Here is a 19,364-nt window from a genome sequence, read left to right as displayed (position 1 = left end):
CAAAGGCAGCTATCTTTTCAAGAAGTAGGGGACATTAAAACACTACTGAATGACAAGCAGAATCAGGAGCCTTTCAGCAGAATTTAATCAGAGACTGTTCTGGAAGCTAAGAGACAGTGCTGGGAGTTCCATTCTTTCCACAGAATCAGATGCCTCTGAGTATAATCTGCATACAAATCCCTGGTTTACATGCTGAGGATCCCCACAGACTATTGGCTGTGGTACCTCACGCACAAGAAATATTTTCAATATTACAGCTCGAATTTAGAAAGGTCTTATTATCCAAGGTTGTTGTTTTTCTTTTCTTTCCTTCAAATTCAAAACAAAATTAAACTTATAATATAAAGAAGGAACTCTGAGTGCAGAGATGGAAAATATTTGAGATGCTTTCAAGTAAACGCTTAATCTAAATGGAAAGTGTTTGAAATGTTCCTGTGTAAGTTATGGGAAAGGTTTGCTGAAGCAACCTTCAGTTGAGGAAGACACACTAGATACATCAAATCTACCAGAGAAAAAGAATCTAGCTCTGAATACAGCATTACTGTGCTTCCAAATGTTTCTGAGTGAAATACAGCATACACAGCTTCATGTAATCAGCTGGCACACTAAGAATTATGAACTGCTCAAAAAAAAAAAAAAAGATAGCAGGGAAACATGTGCATTAATTTGCAACATTTCTTATGAATTTCATGATTTTTAAAAAGCAGGAAATACTGAATGAAAAAGGTGCACCCGATATTCGAGCTAATAAAACTGTATTTTGGAAGATAACCTTTTACAGTTATTATATTCATTGACATTTGTTTTCTGTTCATTTGTTCTTCACTACTGTTTTTGTGGTATCATGCCACCATGACCAAAGTGACAGACTTTCGTCTCTGCTGGATTAATCAGTGTGTTCTTTGATCCATAACATATGCTCCTGGTAGACATTTAGAGTCAACATATTCAAGATTTGTGGTCTGGCAGTTCAGTGCCTGATGTTAACCCAGCTGACAGTTTAAAGTGTTTAAATTTTTTATTTGAGCCTGTCTTTTGTACGTAAGAGAAGTTAAACAATGGAACAAACACGCGTTGCTATATGTTTGGGTTAATATCTTTGCTTAGAGATTCCTTTTTCCTGGCACTGCGAGGTTGCCCACACAAATCTCACATCCACGTAAGCACCATGCGTACATTTTTCTGCACATCAGAGGTCCAGGCTTCCCATATTCACGGCCAGGTCAGTCTGCCTGCATGGAGGAGGACACGGACTGCATACTGTGGCTTTGAGGTGGTGGGGCCTGTCAAAGGCACTGCTCTGCTGACACTGCAGGGGCACAGCCAGCTGCTGCAGCCAATGCAGGAGCCCTGGGAGCAGTTACTGAAGGTGCTCAAAATTGCCCTGCTGTGTCTTAGAGGACTTCGTGTTGAGAACCCAGAACCAGTCCTGTGAGATGGTGCTGGAAGACAGTGCAGGATGCAGAAGGAGCGGGGCTCTGCACACAGCTCTCCACGAGGAGCTTTGCTCCTGGCCCTGCTCATCAGCACAGGACGAGGACTTGGATTGAGCTGCAGAAGCGGATGATTGATCCCAAGTTTGCTCTGCTCTGGGAGATGTGTTAAACTTGTTAAATGGTTGCCTCAAAGAAAACTGGGTGGGATAAAGGTGACAGAAGGAGCAGGGTGGTAACCGAAGATATTTTTCTTTAGAATTTCAATTAAATTCATTGATGAGTTTCAAACTATTTAATTATTTTTTTTTACTGGGAGGTATAGAATATGATTTATGGCCCAGCCCCTCCTATTCTGATCATACTGCTGTAAAATGCTGCATAATATATTACTTTCTACTATGACATGCACAGATAGAAATGGCATTAAGCTATTCTCAGAATAGTCTGGTCTTGAAATTACCTACATAAGGCCAGTGCTGAAACTCCCTTTGACCTCAGGGTGCTGAATTATGTCCCTATCCCCATCTTCAACTACAGTGGCTGACCTGTATTGGGCCCCAAAATATATACTGTGCAATACAGAGAAGATTGCTTCGTGGTTTTATGTAAGGAAAAAAAAAAAAAGCATTGTCCTGCCATGAAGAATTAAACAGAAAATGAATGGAGAAACCAAATGTCAGCTGCTTCCTTAGACTTCAAGGTTCAGGAAACTCTACTTTGTGGGAGTGGGAAAAGAGTGGCAGGCTGGATTGTAAGAGAGTAATTGTATTATAAGAAGATTATGGAAGATTATTTTGCTTGCGGGCCCCAGATTTCTGCAAAAACAATCCTGAATTGCATCTTACAAGGCAAAATGAATTCACCCATTCCTCTAAATGACAGGGTTTTATTAACGGCACATTCATTTGGTGTGCTTAAAATTAAAAGTAGACTCAGTACAAAACGTTACATGCGTCTTTCTTTCATCTGACAACATGGAGCTCGATGAGATTAACAGTGTGGCAGTTCATAGCAAGAAAAAAAATAATTGTTTTTTCAATAGACAAGCCCCATAATAATTCAGAAATCAATATGCATCCTCAGAGAATTTCCCCCAACTGAGGTTTGGAGAAAGCAGGGTGCCCTGCCTGCATTTCCTTATGAATGTGGAGCTGCTGAAGTCGTGGCTAGCCTGACTTCTTGTTTTTTTTAATGTTTAACTATAACCACTGGGACTGGAATCATAGCTTCTACTGGCCTCATATGAATATTAATAAGACACCAGGCCATGGAGCTCCTTGCTGATTTTGACAGTTTAAAGGATCAGTTAGTTAATTAGAAGATGACATGGCACATCTCATCCCTTGGCTCCGTCCTGCCTTCTGTCTCCTCTTTTCATTTTCTTTTTTGACACGTTAGATTACATCATTACTCGTAGTTTCACTTGTTAGCCCCACCATGAAATGAGAATATTTTAAGGTTTAATTATTTTGTTTTCTGTTCGCTGCTAAGAACATGAAACTCAAAGCAAGCACACAGAAACTTGAATACTAAGGACCCAGGAATATGGGTTTGGCAGTTTGTAACTGCAAAATACAGCCAATAAACAGGAAGGGATTTTAAGTAGCAAAGAAAATCACGTTGATCACCATATTAGCAACTAAGCTGTTAAGTAGGTGCCCTCATTGTCTGTGTTTTATTTGTGAGTTGTTCGATGTTTTCATAGGAGCTGACTGTGCCTCTAGACATGTACACGCAATCCAGTATGTTCATTCCACTGTGCCACCCTCAGAAAATGTGTGTGAGTTGTCTGTCATCATCACAGTCAGAACAGGCAAAAATAATTGGAACAGGAAACATGGCACTATGCAGCAGCCCTCATTTTTGAAAAGGAGGAAGGATAACAAAGATGGGCAGTGGATAATATGTTTCACTGCAATGTTTGCGTATTTCTCGATACTCCGAAATAGACAACCCATATCCCAAAATATAAAAACAAATAAAAATGAAGCTGTAAATCATACAGTAAACCATAAAAACTTGAACATTTTACAGCCCGGAAATGACAGAAATTCTGGACTTGCAATGGTAGTTTGAAAGAACCAAAATCATTTATTTTGTGTATAACTAAATGATCTTGTTAAGTAATACTTGTATTTTAAGTCACAATTCTATCTGTAAAATTCTTATCAAAGATGTTGATCTATTCTCACAGAGAAAGCAAAAGAAATATGTGCAGCTCACTTTCTTGGTAGGCTTGCCAGTCTGAGAAAGAAGACTGCAGGAAAATCTCATTCCACTTCCTGCATTGTGGAGAGCCTGCAGCTATGGGGCTTCACTTTAAATTATGAGAGTAGTGGGTGACTGTGTGTTCCAACAGGAATGAGTATTTCTAGGTTATTATGGATATTCATCACCGTGTCTGTCTGTGTACTTTCATATTTCTCTTATCTAACATTTATATTTTTGTATTCATTTCAATTCTCCTTAATCAATACTGGTTCTCAGAGTATGTATACTGAAGGAGGGGATAGCAGAGAAAGTACGTCTATACAATAATTCTGTGTGGTTAGCCAATACAATAACCTGTGTAAATAATTTATTTTTTTTCATTAAGGTAAATGTGTGCCACTGATTCACAGGGCTGCACAAAAATACAGTGCTAATAACAAGTGGAAATAGCTTCCACCACCACTTACAATCAAGGTAGGTCAAGTTAACTTAGAAGGAGCAACACTGAGTTTTGTGGTCTCCAGGAATGAACTGTACTCGTTGGACCAGAATTGCTTGTTCAAAGTGAGCAAAGTTAGATGTGAAAAGTTTCCTTCCTGTGCTAAAGAAGGAACTGTGGCTCCAGAATATCTTCTATCAAATCAGTGACACCACAATAGTATTGATTTCATAATGGAACAAGAAATGAACAGTGTAGCTGCAGTTTTGTAGGCTGGCAAGATTATACTGTGAACGGGATGGAAATGGAAACCAAGCATCACACAAAATTGTTGGTGTATTTTATACACTGAACAGTAGAGAACTCAGAGTGCACTAGAATAGTCAGCAGGACTGTAGCCATTTTCTGTGTTCTTCTGTATTTGGAAGAAGACCGTTTCAAGATTATGTCTCTGTTGGCAGTAGGAAAACACAGATGAAGTTCACAGCACTGGCACAGCCTGTCCCTGTGGCTGCGAACTACTGAAGTCACCATGAGCCTCAGTCACTTGTCTCCTACCCAGTGTGTCTGATCTGTTTTGACAGTACTTTGCTGAAGCAGAGATGACTGCTGCTTCATGCGTGCAGGACCCAGCACGGCTCAGTCTCTGCTGGCCCCTCTGTGTGCCCATGTTGGAATGAATCACAGACCAATTCTGATCTAGTGCCTATCACCTTCAGAGGAAATGCAGCTTTCCCACCTTCAAAGACAAAAATGAATAGTTACATTTCCTTTGTTCCTAAGAGCCATAGATTTCATTTCATTCACAGTCTGCTCATCTTCTGGGTTTTTTTCTGCTAAGGAGGGATAGAAACCAGATACCTCATGTGTACCTGAACCTAGAAATGGATACAAAGGCAAACATATCAGCAACTTTTTTCATACTGACTGCTATTTACCATTAATACTTAATATTCCCACATATCCTTTTCATGAGCTGGTTAATATAAAACCTAATGAACCATAGATGGCATTCCTGTTTTGCTCTGTTTCAAATTAAGAGTGGAACAGTACAAACTGAGAAATGAAAGCTAATATCTTTTCGAATAGAGAAAGCTTAAAATTCATTATATGAATACGGTAGCTAAAATATAAGACTTAGTAGAGGCTGTGATACTTAGCAGCTCTTGGTAATTTCTGACCGTATATTACTGTTGTTCTGCTGACCTTACAGGGAGTTCATCAGGAGCCGTTCAGGTCAAAGAGTAGAAGCTTTTGGACACAGCCAAATGGATTTTACACCTTTGTCTCTTTCTGACATTACTGTTGTGCTTCAGCAAACTGCCTCATATTAGATAAATCCTATTGGCTACCTTTCTAAATCACTTCAATTTTCTTTGTCCCTGGGCTACAGTTATATGATCGAGATCCAAAGCTATCACAGTCTGTGATATACTATTTTACTTGCTCGTTTATATTAGAATGAACTTTATTAGCTTTTGGGCACGTGTCTATCAGTTTTAAAGATTAAGTATTATGTCGATAGATTCTATGCAGCATTCAAGTACACTGAATCATTTTGCCTGCTCTGAAATTATAAAAGAGCATTATTGCTTTTACAAAAAACATTTTGATTTTGAAATGAACCATCACTCACAGCAGTCTGTGCTTACCAATGCTATCCTTCTAAAGTGATATTTCACAGAAAAAGCAAGTGGAGATAGAAGCTCTGTAAGTAATTTTAGATTTGACAACACATGAACCTTGTAAACACAAGCGTATACCTGCCAATCAACTCTACACTCATATTCTTTCATGATCTGCTTTCATCATTCATATATTCTTAATTTTCAATTTAATTTTCTTGTAACAGTGCTAACAATGGTCACAGTGTTCTTACCATGTAAAAAGTTACACTTTGTGCAGCCTTAAATTTGCAACTCTTCTTAAACAGAAAGTATCTAGTTAAATCACCTGTAAAAAATTACAATGGCAAGATTGCCTGTTCCAGCATCAAACCCAAGAAATCAAAGATGCTTTTTGAGAGGAAGCTGAGGTTTCTTCCAAGACAGAAGAAGCTTTTAGAGCACAAATCCTATAATAAGATTTTCTCATTTCCTTGCCAGTCTTCCATACTTCTGGGTTTGTGTTTTAGTGGCTGAATACAGTCTGTGACAAATGGGAAAATGGGCAATGATGCTGTGTCCAGGACTTGAGCTAAAGTACAGCTCCTTAAAGCGTGTGCCTCCAGGTCCCTCACTCTGGCATTGCTGGATTGGAATTACTGCTGGTGGTGATTTTGGAATTGCTTTATTAGTATGTGAAAGAGCATTTCTTTTTTGATTAGTTCATTGTTGGTCCTCTAGCAGCTGAACCCTTGTTCCACCCACTCCATAACCGTGTCTCTGTGAATCCAGCTGGTACATTCTCTGGTTCAGGGATCACCTTTTGTCTTAATCTTTGACCAGCATTTCTTGGCACTGTGAGAATAGGCACCTGAACAGGCGGCCCAAGGAGGAGATCTGTAGTCCATAGGTCAGCTCTCTGCATCCTACTCTCCAGCACAAGGTCTCAGTGGCACATTAAACAGTTACTTACCCTATTCTGACCTCACCATTTCTTCTTTGTAAAGATTGAGTGGACACAGTGTGCTCATACATGCTGTGTGGCATTGCTTACAATGATGTTGCTCTAATTTTCCTGCAACGTTACTGTCTTTTTCAAGTGGCATTAATTAAGGAGATACTGGACTTCTTAAAGAGCTTAGAGGATAGAACAGTCCCTTCAATGATTTAACAATAAATATCATTTCATTTAAGTTACTTCTGAGAATTGGAACTCTTTCAGAGAAGCTAAGTGGAGCAAATAAGGATCTCAAGACAGCAACATTAACTGATGGGAATAAAGCCAAACTTTTACATTTGCTTTCACATCCTCTCTTGTGGTATGTTTTAGTTTAAATATTTTGGCTCCCATCTTGAAGCTTCCAGTGTACAGGCAGATTGCTATGCCCATATGCAAAAAATTGCAGAATGGAGATCTTTATATTTTTAGCATGCATTTAATTTTTGTGCCTACACAATGTCATAGAAAATCCTCATTTACTTTCAATTATTTAATGAAAGACTTTTCAGAAGGGGATTTTTAACATAGGTCCACGTCAATTAAATGTATTATTAAAAATCAAATGCTTCCCATGGCTATCGGTGGATTGCACTATTGAAAACTTGCACATAAGCATAGGGAAATAGAACTCCGAGCACTTTCTCAGCAAAGAGGCTCTCAAGATTTAATACAGGTAACCCAATGGCTCTAATCAAAAGGAACCCTAAAACACTGAATTCCAGATACTTGCTTTAAAGTCCAGTTGTGCAGCACAAACAGTTTTCTTTCACACCACTCTATGTAATCATAATCTGTACAGTTTCCTGACTTCTGTTTATAAAACACACAAATGTGAGAATTATTTATAAAGTCACAGCTGTTCTCTTTCCTAGCCTTTGTTTCTCTGAAGTCTTAAATATTTGTAAAAAATAAGAAAAGTAATTAAAGTATTGATGCATTAAGCAAACATTTCCACAGTCATGCTCCTTAAATAGGACTCATTTGTTTAAAAGGAACTTGATAAGTATATGTACAAAAATATAATGTTAAACAGTTACTTACATACAAACAAAGCCAACCTGCGTTTAAAGAAACAAAATAAACAGTGCCAAACCATTACTAATATTGTAGTCAACCACTCAAACATTAGGAACCCCCAGAACTGAGTGCAGTGCTTGGTGTTTGCCCAGATCTGTGAAGCAGCTATGTGCCATCTGCTCCTTGCACAAAGGACGTGAGTTTATTCTTGCTGGTGGGAACTGCTGTCTAAGAGCCAGCACTTGGCAATGCAAGTCCTTTCCCTTGACAAAGCTGGCAGTGAAGCTTTTTAGCCTTTGAGTTCCCTAATAATGTGCCCCTCCAGGGTGCAGGTCCCTCCTGAGTTCTACATATCCTTCTTTATTCTGACTCACCAGCCCATGCAGACAGGACACTATCAGTGCATAGGTCTTGAGCATTCCCTTTACCTGCCAACATCTGACAGGCTTCATCATAAAATAAATCAAACATCTGAGTAGCAAAATTTAAACTAGGCTTGTAGTTAGAAGCCTAGGGATTGCATGTTGCAACTCTGACAAACACAGACAGCAAAACCTGCCCTTAGGATGGGACAGGATTTGCTTGTAGCCATCAGACACAACCTGCCTGGAACCTGCTGCCTCCTGGAGACGAGGGCAGCACCCTGCAGTTTGCAGTGGCCCCTCACACTCTGGCTGCTTTCCATTTTCAGTTCCTTGGAAATTAGCTTTTACACATAAAAGGAAATGCCTGATAGTTGGAGCCAGATATCTTGGTAAAAGGGATTTTGCAGACTTGGTCATGTGTAATCAGATAGGGAGCAAATAATCTAGATAAATGCTAATGAAAGCTTTCTGGCACCTTGTATATTCAAAGGCTATTTACCATTGTTCCTAGTCAGCTGGCTCGGGAACTTCCCATTCAGTCTGATTGCTCAGATTCAGCTGGGACCAATATAATATTCATATTACGTATGATGTAAGATGTTCTCTATGCCTACATTTTGCTAAGCTCATTATTTGTGGCATGAGAGGCATTGAGACCACACATGACACATTGTTAACACAGATGACAGACCCAGTGACAAGCTGCTTTATCCACACAAACCAAGGCAGCTGGTTTACCTTGACCACATACAACACGTTTATTAGCTTCTGTAACACACAGGCTGGTCTGTGCACATATGTTACAAAGCTATGGCAATCACACACCCTGTGTAGGTCAGGTGCATGCTACCTGGGTCCAGCAGTGAGGATCACTGCACATCTTTGGTTTTGGTGCCCATTCCTGAACCTCACAAAGAGCAATTTGGTAAAGGAACTGAAGTGCAGGAGTCTCTTTGTGCCATCTGGCATCACAGAGTTGGTTCAGCACTGAAGAAATCTCGTGAGAATTACACTCAAATGTTGAAACAACTTTTTACTGAGAATGTGCAAACTGCAGCAGCTGAAAAGCTGACCAGATTTAGCAGTTTTCACAAGGACAGCAGCAACCATCCCTGTGCCAAACTTCAAATTCTTGTTTCAAATTCCATTGATACTAAAACTTTCTCAAAGAAAACATATCCAAAATTTCTCATAGACAGGCAATGTATTTTTTCCTGTACTCCTACTCTTGGAAATGACTAGAGCACAATGGCTGAAATACACCTTTTAAAACAAAAATCCACCCTGGACAATGCCCAGAGTAGAAGCTTTCAGCCCAAATGTTTGAAGTTCAGCTATACTCACATGAGAGAGTGCCACAGTTTCTGTCCATGAGATGAACAGGGAAATATGAAGTAGATTTCAATAATGGAAAATATCTCAGTTGAGCTAACTGCTGGCCTGACTTTTGGGCTAGCTTATTTACCAGAGCAACAGTGCAACAAAGGCAAGCACACCATTAAGCCATGCTGCTTGCTGCTGAGCAGTGTGCATCCAAAGCATCACATACATGAGAGAGCTCTGCTGGACTTACTTTCCTGACCTGATAGAAGGATTATCTTTTTGAATCAGATGAATCTTCATGAAAACAGATAATTACTGGTCTCAGGGGTAGTTATTAGATATAATGAAAACTTATCTCTTACAGCCTATTGCATCACCACAGAACAACAATAAATTGATGCATTTCTGTTGAAATTACAATTGAAATACCATGCGTGTTTCAGTTTTATTTCTCATCATATCCACTGCATGCTATTTCTGAGAAAAATTCCTGACTGAACCCAGCCACCTGAACTAAGTTTAACATTTAAATAGCAAGTGGCATCTAAGAATTAACATAATTCCATTTAAAAAGACAAGCCATAGGCCAGCAGTAAGACCTGGTTAATCTCTGTCTTGCTCTAGCCTTGAGAGTTCCTGTTGCAGCAGGAATACTGTGGAGAAATATCACAGGGATGCAGCTCCTACCTATTTTAGGAGGTTTCTGACATTTGGCAGGGATGTGAAGAAGTCTCCCCTCTTTGTTTCCCAGAGTTGGGTAGACTGCTGCAAAGACGCATTCTCTAGAGTGCAGGGATCCCTGGGATCCCTTCTTGTCACACTCTCTACCTAGTAAATCTGGCACTACAACATATACTTAGCATGAACTGCATTTTGGTAGATGACCATTTTAATGCAAACTGTGTCAGTATAATTGTAGCAACAGCCAGGCATCTTACAGCAGGATACCTATGTACTGAGGTTGTACACCAAGGCTGCACATGATCCTCGCTCAAAACTTCCCCTGAAATCTGCTAAGCCAACAGTCAGAAACCAGGCAGATGACCACAGCATGAGATCAAGGCCTTCTGCCATGAACCCACTGTATCTGAATTAAACTTTTCATCTCATTCTTCTGTTATTCTGGCTTCTTTCCTTTGTAGCAGAATAAATTGAATATTGAATAAGATTGTAAAAGTGCACGCTTTCTAAATGTTTAAATATATCCTCAATCCAAACTCATAACACAGGGCAGTGTTTCCTGCAGGCTGAGCAATAGCCATAAAGCTTGCACTCACGGGTACTTTTCTAGTTTGTTGGGCAGCTCTCTGATGTTTCATGTTTTACATCTATGGCACAGGTAGATGGAAGAACTCAAACAGTGAATACATGCCATACTTATTGTACATCTTTTTTGTAAATGGGGAACATTTTCAGTTTTAATAAAACAGAGAAATCAGCACAGATGGCCATTTTTCAGTTGGTATAAATATTAACCTAAAGCTAATCTATAAATATTAATCCATTGCTTCCTTTTATTTATTTTTTTTCCAAATCCACATACATTTAGCAGTAACATCTCTGCCGTTTGCAGTCAAGTCCTGATGGCTGCACATGAGCTTTCAGGGATAGGGATGGCCTTTCTGTGTTGTGTTAAATCCCTAGTTCAGTCATCTCCTGCTATAACTGAGCTCCTCAGATGCCAACACAGCATGAGACAAAAATAAAAGCTTCTGAGCACATTCAACTTTGCTACAGCCACTGCCGAGTTGCATGCTATTAGATTCATTGCATTGTGCCTTACATTTAAAATGTACTGCTGGTCTGCTTAAATATGTTAAGAATTATCCTGAGGGACCATAGTAAAATGTAGTCATGTTTATTTGTAATTGCTACAAAATGGTTTACAAAATTGTTAGTGTCTTTTATTATGCCTGCTACTGAAGCACTTGCCTGTTAATTAGAGAAATTTCAGCTGTCATAGTTGGCAATTATAGCTTCTGTATCACTGTCTGTTATGAATAGTCAATGAGAGCTGATTAATATGCATGAGTAGCAGTATATAGCGCGCTTTGGAGCTCAGTACGGCAGCCAGAGTGAAGCAGCAGAGGGAGCGTTGTGTGCTGCCAGGGGGAGGGAGAGCTGTAAAGAAAAGAGCAGGGCTGCTCTGCAGCGTTGTGTGCGATACACTGCGAAGTGCTCCAGGTCAGCCGACCCACCTGGGTGTTTCAAAGGATACCTGCGTGCATGCTTGTTAACACAGACCTCTGTGGCTGCACTGCTGAACAAGGAAGATATTTTCTGCCACTTGTTTAAACATGGGATGCAGTTTGTGCACTCTACAGAAGCAAGAAGAGCAGTACAAATTACTGTATGAAGTTTGTCAGGTAAAGCATTAGATTTCATTTCTAAAAGCAAATGTTCTCTTTTAGGCTTGTAACCACTGTTAATGACAGGAAGATGGAATACCAAAAATTGCTTATACAAGTGGAAATGAAAGGATCTGTTGCCTAATTTCATGTGTGTAAGATAATGATTATGTTTTTACCTTCCCTACTTGACACTTGCAGAACATCAAATATTTAAATATATGCTATTATACCTCAAACTTTTTGCATAATTTTATATCAAGAAACAAGGCACTGCTTTATTTCTCTAGTATGCATTAGTAAAATTTCACGAGGAGGGTCGTAGCTTGGTCACACACTTTGAGCAAGTTATGAAGACACAGGTAATGATTGATGCTCAGAAGGTTTTGTCTCTGCTTACGAGTACGTATAGATACTTTCTGTGCCATGCATTCATTCACTGCTGAGTCTGCTTCCTGCCAATATAAGTTTGTCCTGTTTTTTTCACCTCTGAGTGCAGGAATATCAGCTAGCAAACAGCTAGAATTGATAGCAGATGAAAACTAATACTCTGCAGACCTTTATACACTCAATTCTTCATACTGAGCAGCTAAGTTTTAAAAAAATGTGATAACACACCAACTTCTATTATAAAAACATCTGTCTTTCTGCTGTTCTTTCTGTCTGTATTGTTTACCTCTCTGAAATTTCTAACTTTGTTGCATCTGGAGTATAATTTTGACCAAAACAGTGATGGCCAGGTCCTTAAGGGACACACTCTTACTGATCACTTGAAATAACCATCGGCAGATTACGGTTAATCCCCAAAAACACAAAGTGCATAGAAAACAACAGCTGAATGGGAAATATCCAGATCTCTCAAATTGTACTTTACTACTTTGCCATTCCTAGTGCTGCTTAGGACACATGACAGTTGCCAAGTGACATGAGGACGTGGGGGGGTGACATTTCCCAGCGCTGCCATGTGTTTGCTTGCCAGCAGAGGGTATTGCTCAGCATCACAGAGCAGTGAAGCCCTGGTCTCTTTGCTGTGCTGCTACCTGCATTTGATCACAGATACCGATGGCACCGACAACACAGTGAATAATGTATGTGTTTTGTATGCTATGCTAATAGGGAAGCGATTAAATTTTAAAGACATAGTTTTGATCTAATTCCCACTTGCTTACCCAAAGGACACACTGTTGCTCTGTGGAGGAAAAAATAACTAGTGAGAACAAATAGAAAGACATGCTCACTGTCGTTTCTATTTATACCAACTCACTTCCACTTGCTAAACTGCTGTGCATGTGATGAGGGGAAGAATTTCAGACAAAGATTATCAGATTTCTTGGACATTGGTTCATACTTCATACAGAGAACTGGCTCCATATGCTGCCTGCAATAGCAGAGCTGGTGCTGGTTCTGCTGGTGAGCCCTCAGCTCAGATCATGCAGTGGCTGCTGTGATAGTTACTTATCCCCCAGGGTTGCCAAGTTTTCATGCAGTCTAGATTTGATGACTATCAGTGAATCCCATTCAGAAGTTTAACAACCAGAACAACAAATTATTCATAATTTGTTTACAAAGCTTTTGCAATCTTTGATGTGACACGAAGGAATCGGAAAACCTTTGCAACTTACTGACATCTCGTAACAGACACAGGGCAGCATTCTTTAAACACACGTCCTTAAAATCACGCACAGGACCAGTTCTGGTGATACCTGAGCTGACTGAACTACCTGGTGCTGACTGCTGGTGCAGGCTGACAGGGGTTTGGATTTAGAAATCAACCTGCAACGTCTTGCAACCTCGCAGCTCAGTGCACAGCAGCAGTAATTCATGTTGAGCATGAGATTCCTTTGGGGAAACACAGTTGGAATATCCTTAGCTCCTGTAGAAGTGAAAGGTGCCTGTAATCCTGTAAAACTCGGATTCCTAACGTAGATCTGGATTCTTTAAGACTACAAACCCTGATTATTCCAGAATACAAATTACTGTGCAAAATTATTTCAACAGCACGCTACTTTCTCTCAAGATAGGTGGGAGGGAATTCTATAGCTTAGGGAGAATGTCCAGCTAATTGAATGTCTCTATGGCTATAAAAATACACCCTCCTATAACTTGAGAGCAATCAGTAAAAATTTAACGGTAAGGGCCATCATTTTCATTAAAATACCAGGATATGAAAGACAAAGTTCTGAAGTGTGTTAGCAGCAATATCTGTTACAGTAGGTTTTATTTTGTATCATTGGTGTAACCCTCATATTGTGTCACAAGCTGACAGTGCCATTCCTGAGAAAACTAAAAGAAGTTTTTGTCAAAGTCTGAGTTAGACTAAAATTTACATAATTTGGTTTTAGGAAATATTGGGCATTGTTACAAATAAATCCCCTTAACCTTATTTTTAGAAGGTTAATGGCTCTGAGGTGTAGGAATTCAGAAACACTTGCAAGAATTAATAATAGTACATATCTGCACTTTCTCTATTAGGCCAAGAGCTTTAATGTGGCTGGGAAAACAAAGCTTCAATAAAATACAATTCAGAAGGTCTGATACATCTGGCTCTGTAAGTCCTCATAACAGAGAGCACAAAGAGGATCAAACATACCAGGGCTCAGGCTTTATCCCTTCCTCATCCATAGATAATTCAAAGAGATCCTCTTCATTAAGAGCTTTGGCACATTGCCTACAATTTCTTTTTGGGCTGCTGTGAGCTTAATGATGCAGAACAATGGTCTTCCCTCTTGTTGAACACATACCTTATTGTACCTTTAATCACATAATAAAAAGCAAATTAAGACACCTAGTCATTAAAGACTATTGTAGCTGTGCATATCAATGCTTTGCACTACAAATACAAAGGGGATGTGGCAGCCTGAAATCTGATGCTGAACTGTGTCACCGGTGATAAGCATGCTTGGGGCAGCAATGTGGTGCATGTACCACAGATGTATCATGAGGTTCACTTCCCAGTTGCACACAGCATATGAAATGAAGTAATCACATGCTATTAGAGTTTGGGCTTCGATTTATATGGAAATTTTCTCCAGAATATTTTTGTTGGTGAAAATAGAGGCACAAAGGGGAAGAGTTTTCTGAAGGGTAAAATCATAAAGTTGGGAAGATGTTGCAGGCCAGTTTTCCAGTTTTCTTTTCTCAAAGTCTTTAGTTCCTGTACAAACAACAGCAGAAACATGGGCACTTCCTTTTGTAGGGAAATACTTTGGGGAACAAAAAGTGATCTCCACTAAAGGAAACTTAGAGAAGAGTAAACCACCTGAAGTTTTTGAATCTGTAAAACAAAAATAAAGATTAGGACCTCCATTTTATAACTACCTATCACACTCTAAGCACACGTTTACACACATTCTGAAAGGTAAGCATTTCCTAAGTAGACATCTAAAAATTCCAAGGGTAAGAACACAGGATTTCAAATCAAATGACTCTCACTGCACAGGCAATGTTCAGAGCTGTTCCCTGGGATTCAAGATGATGGGGTTCATCTGCTTCTCAGTGTAGGAATATCGTAACAACCCACCAAAACCTACACTTCAAGATGAGAAATTGTGGTTTACGACAGAATGGGCACCAACTCCTTACTCCAGGCTTTTCCTCCAGAACAAGGACAGAAACACAGGCAGGAAACAAGCTCACAGTGCCGCTGTCCTGGCTTCAGATGATCTGAGGGCAGATGACTTGTACCTCTCCGACTGTTGAGCTGGCACCTCTCACATAAAATGACCTCGTAGTGTTTTCAGAACTTGAAAGCTCTGCCCACATGGTCTTTGCCAGGCACATTTCTGAGGCAAGTGTAACAACTGCATTGGTAGAAACAATAGTGGGCAAACTGGATTTGTCCTTTAAACTAAGATAATTAAACTAAGATATTATGTGGCTAAAGTAATATAAACACCAAGGTTAGCATACAAATTGCTGTGCTAATGAGAAGCTGGTAGTGATGAGGAAGTAGCTGACACTATATTTCATTTTCAACTTCCAGCATCAGCTCTTGCAAGGAGACTGATACACAAGCCAGTTGCACTGAGCTGATCTCTGATACGCCTCCCTTTGTCATTAGAATTCTATTCACATATTTAGAATTACAGAAAATAAAGCAATCAGCGTTAACAAAGGCTGATTCAAGGACACAGACTGACTAGACTTAAACATTTCTGAGCAATGATGTTATTCCAAACCAGGGCCAAATCGGAGCCCTGTGCCAAAACAAAAATCCACCTCAAAAAGAAATTTCTAATCAAAGCTGTAAGGTTTGGGAAACAAAAATAATTATGCATATACGTGTATATGCTTTTCACACCTTCAGATTTAATTGGGCAGCCAGACAATTAGTTAGTTAGTCTGCATTTCAGTCATTTTCAGTGTTAAGACTGAATTGGCTATGCCAATTATAGTAAACTGGTCTACTTGACATACAGTGTATGGCTTCAAATACACTGTATGTACACTTTCTGTGCTGCAGCTGAAATTAGGAATACTGTTGAAGTTATATTCTGTCACTTCACTACCATTAAACTTGACCTCAATAACAGTTGTGGACCTATTGCACGTACTTCAAAGTAGGCATGTTTGCTTAAACAAGACGTTCATTCCAAGGGCTTTGCTCTAGACAGAGTTTTCTACTGCTGAATTAGTTCAGCTGTAGAAAAACTCTGCTTGACATACTGGAGACTCATAATCTTCAGAAAACTGCCCTTTAATGACTGTGGCGTCTGTCTGTGGCTCAGAAGTCCCCTTTCTTAATTAGACATTTACCAGAAACTGGCAATTGAAATTTTCCTCTTCACTTGACAATGAATAATGTAATGCCTCTATTAGAAATTCTCTGAAGATACTCTTCATTGCATGTTAGAGGGATATTTTGGTGATTAAAGGAACATAAACAAGTTGTGATATGAAATAAACAAAATGCCTTATGGTTACTTGCAGTATAAATGGATCACTTGACCTACTGTGTACCTGAAATGTCTTACTGCTTCATAGTCTTCCTAAAATCCGCAGTGCCTTTTTTCTTTATATTTAGCAGATATATTGATTAACCATAGCATAGCTCTATTTTTTTAATTATTATTTTAAGTGATAAATGATTGAAAAGATGGGGTTTGTAATGCTTTGCACTTATACATCTGTTTAATGCTATGAAGCAGGTGGCAAGAAATCACAAGGGAGAAGGCACTAGGGACAATCACTCAGTGCTTTACTGTCACATGTCAGATATGGGCTGGGAAAAAGGAAACATATGGACTAATGAAAAAGAGCAGATTTAATAAATGTGTTTTGTTGTGTTCATTAATAATGAAACAAAAGGTCATGCTTCATTTTCAGTAGGACAGTACAACTCTACACTTATACATCAATTGGACTGTTTCTTTCAGAGGCTAAGTAGGTAAACGTAAGCAGATCCTGCTAGTCCTGAACCAGTTAGGAATTTGACAGGAGGGTGGAAGAGTAAATAATAATTTCACTGTATACACAGTGAAGTTATATATAAACAGTGACTGTTGAAGCAAGCCTGCCTACTATTCAATATATCTTTAGGAAAAAAGCTAGAGACTGTCATCTAATAGAAAAACTGAAGCATCACGGTATAGCTTTTATTGCTTGATTCAACCCAGTGGCAACTTGGGGTGTGATCTTGTGGTAGGTGATGGGGCACACCCTGCACTGGCACAGGAAAAAGGCACTGATTTCATTTCTAAGCGCTGAAATTTCTTGTGGCTTTATCCGAGACAATACCTGAGATGGACTCAGTAGAATTTGCAAACACTGCCTTCAGACTCCCTAGGAACACTTGAAAAATAAAATGTTTCATAGAAAAACTAATTGTACAATCAGACTATTTTGCTTTTGTGTTTTCATGGACTGTATGCATTTACATAGCAAATTAGGTCCAACGGCACCATTTTTGAGAAACTGGACATTTGTACATTAAAAAATCACAGTTGATAAGAAAGACTTTTTTAATTTAGAAGGCTTGCTCATAGAGTGCAACATGGGCTCTTGTACAAAACCTTATTGTATCTTATAGCTGCTATCAATTTTAGCCAAGTAAAGGAAAATTCAGGTTGTTTTTTTTACGCAAGTAGCAAATTGGAAATTGTAGGACATGTTCAAGCAGCATGGGCTGAAAGGGCAGAAATGAGGTGATGATGGGATTTCTACCTACACTACAGCTTCTAAGGTTCGTGTTCTGTAGCTGACAGCACTGCTTTGCCTCTGGCATAAGACCACAAGGTGCAGATACCTGCTATCAGGTAGCTACCGAAAGAGCAGGCTCCCAGCTGAACCAGTTGGATCTGGCACTGCTGCTGGATTCCCAGATAGCAAAACTGGGCATTTTTTCCATCTCTCCCTGACAGCAACTTCAGTAACCTTCTTCAAGATAGACATCTTCAGAGCTAACCTGAACTGCTCTTTCCCTGTCTTACATTAAGGGGACATTTGTGGAAGAAGGGAGGGGGGTGGGAGGATGGACTCAAAAACTGCAAATGGCAAGCAACAGCGCAGAAATGGGAATGGGCACGTTGTGAAGTAACATCACTGCTGGAGCATCGTTCTTCAAAATATTTGCCCATGTTTTCCATTCATGGGCAAATCTAGAAAATGAGAAACAGTGGGTAATTGCAGTTACTGGGTTATCCTCATTAGCAATTTATAATTATTTATGGCTGTTGTTTGTACCTCACTCATAAATATAATTGATTCGTTCTCTTGGGTCATGCAACTGAGATGGCAGAAAGAGTCATTAAAAAGGGAAGACCTGTAAACTTGTCTAGTTTTATACTGACCGAGGTTATTAAGCCATGAACAGATATGTAAAACATTGTCATTTTAATACTGACAAAATATGTACAAGTATTTCTGCCCTTACTTCAAATCATTTAACGTGATAAATGCATGTTTAAGAAAAAAAGACTTCAAGTGTGCTCTGTATACTCTGTATGTAGAGAAAGTGTAAGAATTTCAGAAGACCCAGCATTGATCTAAAACTGTTTTCTTTGAAGCAAATGATAAAATAGGAGCAGAGCCTGAGAACCCAGCCAGAAGCAGGTCCATTTCTGTATGCAGTGTGCAGTGCTGGTGCTGTATTATCAATACATAAATGAGCTAATTACTGATAGAATAAAAATTCCTTTATTTCAGTGGTCTTTTTACCAAGGTTTTCTGTTTGGAAGTTAATGGTTTCAAGAACAAGTGTATTCTGTACTCTTAAGAAAAGAATTTTTCTTTGGTCTTAACTATTTTGTCATGGATGGCTCACAAGGCAGAAGGAAATGCACACACATGGAAACAGTCCATTACTAAACAATATTATTCTTTTTTCTAAAAAATAAAAGAGAGAGAGAGAGAGAGAGAGAGACTGTCCATATGAGGGAAATAAAAGAGGGATTAGATGGAGAAGAATTAAGTGCAAGAAGAATTAACCCATATTTTGAACCTTCCTTTTCCAGTTCCTGAGGAAAAGGAGGTTTAGAAAACAGGCTTTTTGCTGCTCTAGTTTCTATAAAATCTTTCAAGTTCTGCTGTTTTTTCGTAATATGCAGACTTCTTAAGAACTTGCTAAAGAAGTGAATCAGACCATAAAGAGTGTTTTAAATGGAGCACAGACGACTGTAGTCTG

The 19,364-nt window shown here is 39.2% G+C and overlaps 1 protein-coding gene across 2 annotated transcripts in view; it reads left to right on the top strand.

Annotated features, from left to right (window-relative positions):
* Positions 1-19,364, top strand: part of PDZRN3 (PDZ domain containing ring finger 3) — a 126,979-nt gene that overhangs the window by 87,492 nt on the left and 20,123 nt on the right. Inside the window, exon 1 of one of the 2 annotated variants that reach the window (XM_048957802.1) lies at positions 11,485-11,761. The exons of the other annotated variant lie outside the window; for it this stretch is intronic. Within the exon in view, the coding sequence (XP_048813759.1) occupies positions 11,693-11,761 (69 nt within the window). The 5' untranslated portion in view covers positions 11,485-11,692. Of the gene's footprint in view, positions 1-11,484; positions 11,762-19,364 lie in introns of those variants that run through there. 2 annotated transcript variants of the gene reach the window in all.

The sequence above is a fragment of the Lagopus muta genome, chromosome 11, assembly GCF_023343835.1.
Source record: "Lagopus muta isolate bLagMut1 chromosome 11, bLagMut1 primary, whole genome shotgun sequence".
Taxonomy (NCBI): Eukaryota; Metazoa; Chordata; class Aves; order Galliformes; family Phasianidae; genus Lagopus; species Lagopus muta.
The sequence above is the reverse complement of the archived record's forward strand: the minus strand, read 5'-3'. Positions and strand labels throughout refer to the sequence as shown.